Source organism: Daktulosphaira vitifoliae, unplaced genomic scaffold (assembly GCF_025091365.1).
Source record: "Daktulosphaira vitifoliae isolate Bord-2020 unplaced genomic scaffold, ASM2509136v1 Scaffold_1, whole genome shotgun sequence".
NCBI classification, from domain to species: Eukaryota; Metazoa; Arthropoda; class Insecta; order Hemiptera; family Phylloxeridae; genus Daktulosphaira; species Daktulosphaira vitifoliae.
This window is the reverse complement of record NW_026099572.1, coordinates 21558322-21569193: the sequence shown is the minus strand read 5'-3', so window position 1 is coordinate 21569193 and position 10872 is coordinate 21558322. Positions and strand designations below refer to the sequence as shown.

The following is a 10872-nucleotide window of genomic DNA, read 5'->3' as shown; positions in this document are numbered from 1 at the left end:
AAAAAAAAAAAAAAAAAAAAAAAAAAAAAAAAAAAAAAAAACACATCATAGTAAAACCAATACCTTCTCAGCTTCGCATCGAAGCTAAAATATAAATTTAAAAATAATAACTATGTCATAGTATCTAGTTCCGTCTAAATATTAAAGCTATAAGCTTCACTGAACCACAATTGAAGGAATTCGAAACATTTTTTCTAAAATAATTTTACGAATATTTGTATTGTTTTCAGTATGTGTTTAGCGTTGATAATGGTAACATTGTTTCCGAAATACGTATCCGCGACTTTTCATTAATTTTTTTGTGGCTTTTGAGTTTAATATTTTTAATATTTTTTAGTTTTTTTAAATTAATAATATTTTTAATATAGTTTTAATTTTACTTACGAATATTTGTCTAATATTATGTTCAGGTTTTTTTTATATAAGGATAAACAACAATGTGAGCTCTTTTACCAACTACAAGACCTTGATGACTGAATGGTTCCATTTGAATAAAATAAGAATCCTTCATGTTGGGTAAGTTATTAAGCAACCATTTTATATCATGAAATGTTGTTTTTAAAATATCAACTAAGACAATAAATGAATGAATAATAATGATGTTACCACTTTTTCTCAGCTCTCACCGAACGGATTTCTTTCAACGATACGTCAAAAGATCACAAATCGTATCTAGTCGAAGACATTACCCTTCAAAATTGAAAAAATTTCCCTCGTTCCCCGTAAATGGGGGAAACCTCCAAAAAAATTACAAATTTAAAAATCGCTAATTTTCGAAATTTTTTCAATTTTTTTTACTAAAAACTGCCGTAACTTTTTCAAAAATGAACATATCAATATAATTTTTTTTTATATAGATGCTTGATGTCTTTACCTATCATTTGGTATATTTTTTTTGTAAATCTGACACTTAACCTGCCCACAGGGGGGGATTTAAAATGACAACTTTTTCACAAAANCCCATAGGGAGGGATTTAAAATGACAACTTTTTCACAAAAAATTAACTTTTTCAACTTAACTTTTGAAAATGTTCCGGAAGGTCTGACACTTTTATATATATCTTAAATTAAAGCTAATGTAATGTACTTTAATTTGAAAAAAAAAAATTTGACCTCTGGACTTGTCTTCATGGTGAAAACGGCTACCGAATGCTATTTTTGTGTGAAAATTTTCGATTTTATAATTTACATTTTTTACTTTAAAGTGCTATAACTTTTTAAAAAATGTATGGATCAATACAATTTTTTCATGAGAAGTAGTATTTATATACATCTTTCATTGGATATACTTTTTTTTTAAATCAGAATATTTCCCTATATATGGGGGGCTTCAAATATAAAAAATGCATATAGAAAGTAGAACTTTTTCAACGTAACTTTTGAAAGTGTTCCGGAAGGTCTGACACTTTTATATATATCTTAAATTAAAGCTAATGTAATATACTTTATAATGGTAAAAAAAAATTTCGGACTTTATTTTATCTTCATGGTGAAAACAGACATTAAACTTAATAAAAAAAATACGATTTTTGTAAAAAAATTCTTTTTTATATTTTTAACTTTATAATGCTATAACTTCTCGAAAGATGTATGGATCAATATAATTCTTTTTTTTGTAGATGCATGATGTCTTTACCTATCATTTGGTATATTTTTTTTATAAATCTGACTTTTTACCTGCCTACAGGGGGGGATTCAAAATGACAACTTTTTCACAAAAAATTGACTTTTTCAACTTAAATTTTGAAAGTGTTCCGGAAAGTCTGACACTTTTATATATATCTTAAATTAAAGCTAATGTAATATACTTTATCATGGAAAAAAAAAATTTCGGACTTTATTTTATCTTCAAGGTGAAAATGGCTACCAAATGCTATTATTGTGTGAAAATTCTCAATTTTATTTTTTACATTTTTAACATTATAATGCTATAACTTATTGAAAAGTGTATTGATCAATATAATTTTTTTATGGGAAATACTATTTTCTAATAATCTCTTTTTTATTCGACATACTTTGTCTTAATCAGGATATTAATAAGGAACTAGCAGTTTATGAAGCTTTTGGAATAATCCACCAATTTTTTAAAATTAAACACTATCTAAAGATTTGCATCGAAGCGTTTATTTTTGATAGTGATTTTAATCACTGTCAGATATCATTATACTTGATCCAACTATGCCATGTCACTACTATGCCCCGACCACCCTGTGCTGGGTGAAAATACATTTTTTTCGTTTGGAAAGGAAAATAAAAAATTTTCTTATGTATATTCCCCCCAGACGAAATAATAAAATTATGGGAAATACTATTTTCTAATAATCTCTTTTTTATTCTACATACTTTGTCTTAATCAGGATATTAATAAGGAACTAGCAGTTTATGAAGCTTTTGGAATAATCCACCAATTTTTTAAAATTAAACACTATCTAAAGATTTGCATCGAAGCGTTTTTTTTTTATAGTGATTTTAATCACTGTCAGATATCATTATACTTGATCCAACTATGCCACGTCACCACTGTGCCGCGACCCCCCTGTGCTGGGTTTTTTTTTAGATATTTATTTGTTTTTTTTTATGAAAATCGATTTTACTCAATTTTATATCAAACAATTCATTTTTTTTAATACTAAGTCTAAAATTATGTTTAAATTAATACTGTGACAATAAATCACTTTTTAACTGTTTAAACACGCATTTTTTTTAAATGGTGTTCAGTATAATAAATTTTTATATAAATAAAATCATACATTAAAATATCTAAAATGTATTATAGTGTAGTTTTGAATAAGTACTCCTTTTAAGAAGTTTATTATTGATTAATGAAGATACTAATAATGATTTTTTATCAATGTTGTGTGTTAACAATCATATTTGGGATATTTTGTAATATACAATTTATCATTTGTAGTTACTATATGGAGGCAGAAGGATTTGTTGATGAACTTAAAAAAGCAGAAGAAGTAAGAGTAGCTTTCAATCTTGATACTGGATTTTCTTATAATACTAATCCTGAAATGTTTGAAATGGATTTCGATGATTGGAAAGATACTATAATCGAGAGAGAAGATCCAGAATTTGAAACGTATACCAAACCACATTTTATCTACAACGATCTTTATTGCGGTGATTTATATAATTTTTTACAATTCATAAGCTCTATTGAATCCTTAATAGAATATTATTCTACTTATGAATACGATCATTTATTGTTGAATGAATCAATTATTCAACAAATGCTAGCTGTACAACTAAAGGTAGATGTACTAGCACAATATTTACAGCCTTTTTGGAAAATGTACATGATTGCAATTTATATAAAAAACCACACGAAGAACTTTATATTATCGATGAAATCACATGTTACGACAATTCTAAAAAATATAAAGGATTGTTTATCGTTGTATACAACTAATTACTGTCGAGAAAATAATAAATACAATATAACAGATGAATTTTACGCACTAGAAAAAAAAGAGATGATTTCAATGATAAAAAAAGTAGAGACAGTAATGGAAAATAGAAATAATATTAATAATATTTTACTGCACGGTGAAGAAGTAGAAGATTGGGTTTCTCTTAATATAATATATCTTCACGAAATTATTCAAAATACAGATATGTTGAAAACTATAATAATGGATTTCGGTGAACAAAATGAGAAAACTTACGAAGACATTATCAAAGATATTAATATTGCATGTCAAGCTGCAAAGAATTATTATTGGTTTGATATATGGATTTCGAAAATTAGAGTTTATCATGATAAAATCTTTAACATCTTTAGAGTCGTAACTTTACATTTAATTAGAAAGCATCTAATGTATTTAATAAATAAGGATGAAAAAATTGTGTTTCAGTATAATTCCCAAATGCATAATTTCTTGCAACGTAATATGTATATATTTGATTTATTATTTCCTAAATTTTTAAATTTCCTAACAAGATTTGAATGGAAACCAGATGATATGTTTGAAAACTATGATCATTTAAACAATTGTATAATCGGTAGGGTTGAAGACATGATAAAAGAACCATTTGGGGTTGAGTCGTTTGAAATATTACAAATAGAAGTAAATAATGAAATATATAACATGAATTCAATTGAGAAAACTAATACACTAATGAAATTAGTTCAAATAAGCAAAGGAAAAAAAGAAAAAATTGAAGATTTTCAAAATATCTCTGATAACATAGGCTTGAATGATAACTTTGAAAGATTTAATATATTTTTAGAATATTTTATAAATATATTTAAGCATAAACTTAAGGTTTTTTGGTCGTTCAAACAATTTAGTTCGGACTACAATATAACTAAATATCGAGAGCGGCAAGAAGAAAGATTTCTTGATCTATAATATATTTATATATATATATGTATAAATTATCAAAATTACTTATAATTGTTTTCGTTAAAATTAATAAAAATCTAAATTTAATTTTTCAATAATAATAAAATAAATAATATTTGAACGGTTATTGGTTTTTATTTTACCAGTTAAATTATGAAATATTATCCATTGTGCTTCAAATATTTAAATTATTTAACAAACTATAAATTCATAAATTTTAGATTAGACATAGATATTAGATTTTGTTCGTATTATGGTTCACTTAGTAATCGAATTTATGTAATTTACAAGAATTGTTTATAATATTTTATGCTTATAACATAAAATATTTTTATTACATTAACTAATTATTTATCTAAAATAATATTACTTTATAAAAATAAGGTGTTTAGCGCCAATAACTAATTAGTTTTTTTGGCGATCCTCTGAATCGAATTATTTTACGCCGGATCACAATGGGCAGAATTAAAAAATAACGTAAAAATCATTTTTACAACGTTACAAGATTATTGTTCAAAATACTCTTTCCACTTTTTTTTCACATCATCATCACTTGACAGTACATTATTATCAACACTTTTTATACACCTTATATAATAATAATCTTTAGACCTTTTCTCTCTTATCTTTGCAAGTCTATAGATTTCTTTCTCGCCTTCCTTTGTTCCTAGTCTATCATACAACTAATCATACTTCTTAAACTTCGCTTTACTTACTGCACACAAATGGCTTCTATCCACAAGCTTTTATACTCTATCCAGTTTTCTCTTCTCCTTTTGCTCATCTGCCATACTTTGAATTGCTATTTTTTACTTTCTATGATTTTTTTAACATCCTCATTCCACCACCAGGTTTCCTTGTTTCCTAGCATTCTACTCCTACTCTCTCACCAACAATTTTCTTTGCAGTATTCTTTACACAACTAGCAAATCTATTCCATACATCATTTATGTCTCCCTCGACATTCCACACCGTCCTCTCTTTTACCGTTTTTACAAACTCTTTTTCATTTTCCCCTTTCAATTTCCACCGCCGGATCTTCGATTTTTCCCCGTGTTTCTTCTATTTTTGTTTATTCTTTTTCCGGTACACCAAAACTCCATTATCATCAGTCTATGTTGTGTAGTTACACTCTCGCCTGGTATAACTTTACAATCTTTTACTCGCTTTACGCTCTCTCTCTTCTACATAAAATAATTGATCTGTGATCTATTCCTCCCACTCTTATATGTTATATATTGTTCTTCCCTCTTTCTAAAATAAGTATTAACCACAGCAAGATCATACGATACTGCGAAATATAGAATTCTTTCTCCAGCCTCATTCTTCCCACTAAAACCATACCCTCCATGTAATCTCTCATATCCTCTCCTCTCATTACCTACATGTCCATTCATATCTCCACCTATCACCTCATCCATCTCTCTCCAAAACACTTCCTTGTCTATTTCATCACATCTCACTTGTGGCGCATAGGCACTTATTACAGTCAACAATTTTTCATCGCATATCAATTTTACGACCATAATTTTGTCAATTTTCCTAGCTACTTCTACTATTTTACTTTTCATCTCCTCGTCCATAATTATCCCTACACCATTCTTTGTACTAGACTTACTTGAATATATTATTTCATAACCTTTATCTAGTTCCCTCGATTTCTCTCCTTTCCACTTACTATCCTGCACACAACAAATGTTAACTTTTCTCCTCTTTAATACTTTACTAATTCTTTACTTCTACCAGTTAATGTTCCAACATTCCAAGTACCTATTCTTATTTTGTATCTATATTTCTCCCTTATACACGAGTCCAGCCTAGAGTTAAGAGGTGATGTCCCTAGACCGTTGACACTACAAGCGTTGGATAGACCTGTACACATGACTAGTGAAACAGCTACCGCAAAACTCGTGCCGGCTGGTATCAAACACTTTATTCTTTAGGCCTTATCCGTTTTTAACTACTTTCTGATGTCCCCGCGTACATACAAGATGGGATAATCCACTTAAGTTTTGTTCAGGATTCTTCATACTTTTTTGACAAAGATTTTTACGCCGGCTGTCGACCTGACATAACTTCATTAGTCGCCTCTTACGACTGGCAGAGGGACCGTGGAAGTATTCTTATCCCCTATCCACAAGGAAAATTATTTACTACAATAATATTTTTTTTAATATTTACAATCTCACAACTAAATACATTAATATTATCATATTTTATGTATACATAATGTAAACATTTTAGCTTCGATGCGAGGCTAAGAAGTTATTAATTATACTATGATGTGTTTTTTTTTTTTTATGTCTGTTGCCACTTTTTCTCAGCTCTCGCTGGACCGATTTTGATGAACAATACGTCAAAAGATCCCAAATCGTATCTAGTCAAAGACATTACCCTCAAAATAGAAAAAAATTCCCTCGTTCCCCGTAAACAGGGGAAATCTCCCCAAAAATTACAAATTTAAAAATCGCTAATTTTCGATATTTTTTCAATTTTTTTTACTTAAAATTTTAAAATTGATGCAATATTTCGTTTAATGTAGATTTTCTATTTTTGCTCCTCAATTTCTTCTTGCACCAATGCTTAGACTACCCCTTAGAAAATAATTCTGAATTCAACGCAGCATTTATTTATAGGTGGAGTACATTAATTGAAAAATAAATAATTCGAACGCAAAATAAATGACTATATTTCTTTGATTTCATAAAATATACAATTAAAATGTAGTGTTTGGTTTCTTGTTTAAATTTGGAACTAATACAGTAAGAATGTCACTTAAAACTTAAATTGTTATTTATTAATATTTTTTTTACAAGATATAATTACTTTCTTTTGTTTCCTCGTTATATTCGAATCCAAGATTGGTGTAATAGATTTTAATAATTTCATCGACACTATTGAGAATAGTTTCTTGTAAAAAATCAAAAAATGTGTATTCTTCTTTAGATTCTTCTTTAGATCCTTTTTTAGATTCTTCTTTAGATTTTTCTTTTTTTTTTAATTTTTCAGAATATTGTATTTGTAAATCACTCTTTATTGAATAATCATAAACGTGATTACTTTTATAAAAATCCAATAAAATAGCTTCTGAATCATTACTTAAACAATTATTTAACAGTATGTCAAATTTGTAAAATGTAGACCCAAATCGAATTATTTGTAACGTTTTATTGACTTTTGGTTCATTAGATTTTAAGTTAAATTCAGTCAATAATTTAATAAGGTCAAACATAAATAATTTGTCATAATTTTCTACTAATTTGTCCATAAATTTTAATGCGCTTATAAAGAGGGTTAATACCCTCTTTACTAATTCGAAAGTACATATGAATGTTTCCATACGTAGTTTCATAGTATAGTAAGAATTAGTACTATTGTAATACCATTCTATGTTCATTTTAGTTAACATGATACCAATCCAGTGTACAATTTTTGCGTACTCATAAGTTAACAATTTCGAACCTATTGATATTTTGTCATATACATTTTTTTCGGTAACAATATTTGTATTGTCAGAATCAGTTATGAGTAAATCATTTGTTATAAAGGATGTACCAATTTTGGTATCATACTACTTGTATTCATGATTGAATGTCCATTTTTCTGACTTAAGAAATTTATTCAATATATTAATAGCCTTCTCCTCATTACACGATGTTGATAAAAATACTTCGAACAAGATGAACGATAATGCTACAATAGTGAACGCTTTCATATTATTTGTAAAAACAATTAACAAAGTTCAATAGGTAAACTTTTTATTTTTCTTAGGAAACTATTAAAAATGATACTATTTAACTGTTTAGAACTGTAAATAAGAGTTTCAAAATCTTTAATCATATATCATTTGACGTCACTTAAATGTATTTGCTATAGTTAATAAATTTATATGATTTATTTTTTTGTTTATGAACATTTTAAGACTGAGTATTTTTTTATCAAACTAAATAAAAAAATTAATTGCAATGCTTATTATTACATTTGAATAATGTAATATTATTTAATTACGATATAATTTTTAACCTTTTAGCATTTTATATTTTTGATCTATAAATAATTTATAAATATTCAAATATATTATTTGGATAAAAGAACAGCTGTATTGAATATATAAATAAACTACAGTATAGTATATTGAGGATACATTTCATGTTAACTGTCATTATAGGTAATATATATAATTATTTGAATTATACATTTTCAGCAACATTTCAGTATATTTTTAACTATATTGCTAGATATTTTTTTGTATGATTTATGTTCTGAGGATAAATTAAATACTTTAATAAATATATATGATTTATTATTTTATTTATGAATAATTTGACACTGAACATTTTTTTTTAACGATTAAAATAAAGTATTAACTACAATGCTTATTTGCTACATTTCAAAATGTAATATAATTTATATTTTTACACTGTTATAAGAATAATATGGTATTATTGGTATCTACTTATGTATTTTTCTTAAAAGAACACACTTTTGTGAACATTTGACCCTTTACCAGCCCACGGTGGATTCAAAATGGCAACTTTTTCAACTTAACTTTTGAAAATGTTCCGGAAAGACTGACATTTTTATATATACTTTAAATTAAAACTAATGTAATGTACTTTATTATGNCTTTTGTGAACATTTGACCCTTTACCAGCCCACGGTGGATTCAAAATGGCAACTTTTTCAACTTAACTTTTGAAAATGTTCCGAAAAGACTGACATTTTTATATATACTTTAAATTAAAGCTAATGTAATGTACTTTATTAAGAAAAAAAAAAAAAATTTCAGACTTCATTTTGTCTTCACGGTGAAAATGGCTACCGAATGCTATTATTGTGTGAAAATTCTCGATTTCATTTTTTACATTTTAGCTTCGATGCGAAACTGAGAAGGTATTGGTTTTACTAAGATGCGATTTTTTTTTTTTAGCTTCGATGCGAAGCTGAGAAGGTATTAATTTTACTATGATGTGTTTTTTTTTTTACNTTTTTTTTTTTTTTGTGTCTGTTATCACTTTTTCTCAGCTCTCACTGAGCCGATTTCTTTCAATTATGCTTGAAAGATCACAAATCGTATCTAGTCGAAGACATTACCTTCAAAAATTGAAAAAAATTCCCTCGTTCCCCGTAAATGGGGGAAACCTCCAAAAAAATTACAAACTAAAAATCGCTAATTTTCGACATTTTTTCAATTTTTTTTACTTAAAAGTGCCATAACTTTTTCAAAAATATTTTTTTAATAAAAATATTTATTTCAATACTTTTTAAAAGTAGGCTATGATTTACTTTATCAAAAGCTTTCTGGAAATCGGTGTATATTGAGTCTAATTGGACATAATCATTAAGAGAATCAAGTATCTTTGACTGAAAAAGTAATAAATTTGTTGAGATTGACATTTTAGATCTAAATCCATGTTGATTTTTACAGATATATGGCAACATTAGTTTAGTTAATTTATTTGTTATAATCGCTTCAAATATTTTAGGTATATGTGATAATTTAGAAATTGGTCTATAATTTGAAACATTATGCTTATCTTCTGATTTGTGTACTGGTGTGATAAAAGATTTTTTCCATATATTGGGAAAATAACCTAAATTTAAATATCTATTAAAAATTAAATGAAGTGGCTTAATTAATACAAAACTACACAATTTTAGAAATATTGATGATACACCATCAGGTCCCGTACTCGCATTCATATCTAAATTATTTAATAACTCTTGAATTTCATTTTGATCAATAGACATGGAGCTTAAATTAACATTTATATTATTCATTAAAGACGTATTTAAATTTTCTTGAGACTCTTCATTAAAGATTCTTGAGTCAGTATCATAAACACTGGAAAAGTAGTTGGCAAATAATTGAGCTGTTTCATAGATGTTTGAAGATGAGTGGTTTTGATATCTAACGCAATCTGGTACTACATTATTAGTTTTTTTCAGTGAGTTAATATATTTCCAAAAAGGTTTAATATTTTTTTGGATTCCGTTTTCTAAATTTGTGATAAATTGTGTATGGGAGAGAGATATTAATTTTTTGCATTTCTTGGGGAGATTAGAGAAAATAATCTTGATGAGAATGACTAAGTTTAAATTTTTTATGAGCACATTTCTTATCAATAATGAGTTTTCTAAGCTCAGCATTTGCCCAAACAGGTGAAAAATTACAAATTTAAAAATCGCNCGTAAATGGGGGAAACCTCCAAAAAAATTACAAATTTAAAAATCGCTAATTTTCGAAATTTTTTCAATTTTTTTTACTAAAAACTGCCGTAACTTTTTCAAAAATGAACATATCAATATAATTTTTTTTTATATAGATGCTTGATGTCTTTACCTATCATTTGGTATATTTTTTTTGTAAATCTGACACTTAACCTGCCCACAAGGGGGGAATTCAAAATGACAACTTTTTCACAAAAAATTAACTTTTTCAACTTAACTTTTGAAAATGTTCCGGAAGGTCTGACACTTTTATATATATCTTAAATTAAAGCTAATGTAATGTACTTTA

At 26.7% G+C, this 10872-nt stretch overlaps 3 protein-coding genes across 7 annotated transcripts in view; 2 read left to right on the top strand and 1 right to left on the bottom strand.

The window, feature by feature from the left end:
• The window catches only part of LOC126894327 (uncharacterized), a 36005-nt gene that overhangs the window by 15913 nt on the left and 9220 nt on the right, over positions 1-10872 (bottom strand). The gene's annotated exons all lie outside the window — the stretch shown is intronic.
• The window catches only part of LOC126894319 (glutamate receptor ionotropic, kainate 2-like), a 114545-nt gene that overhangs the window by 101124 nt on the left and 2549 nt on the right, over positions 1-10872 (top strand). The gene's annotated exons all lie outside the window — the stretch shown is intronic.
• On the top strand, positions 2979-4479 carry LOC126894323 (uncharacterized; the record flags this gene model as incomplete). Its single annotated transcript, XM_050665247.1, is given in 1 exon segment — positions 2979-4479. A coding segment is annotated over 1 exon segment (1380 nt), but the record flags the coding sequence as incomplete, so codon positions are not given.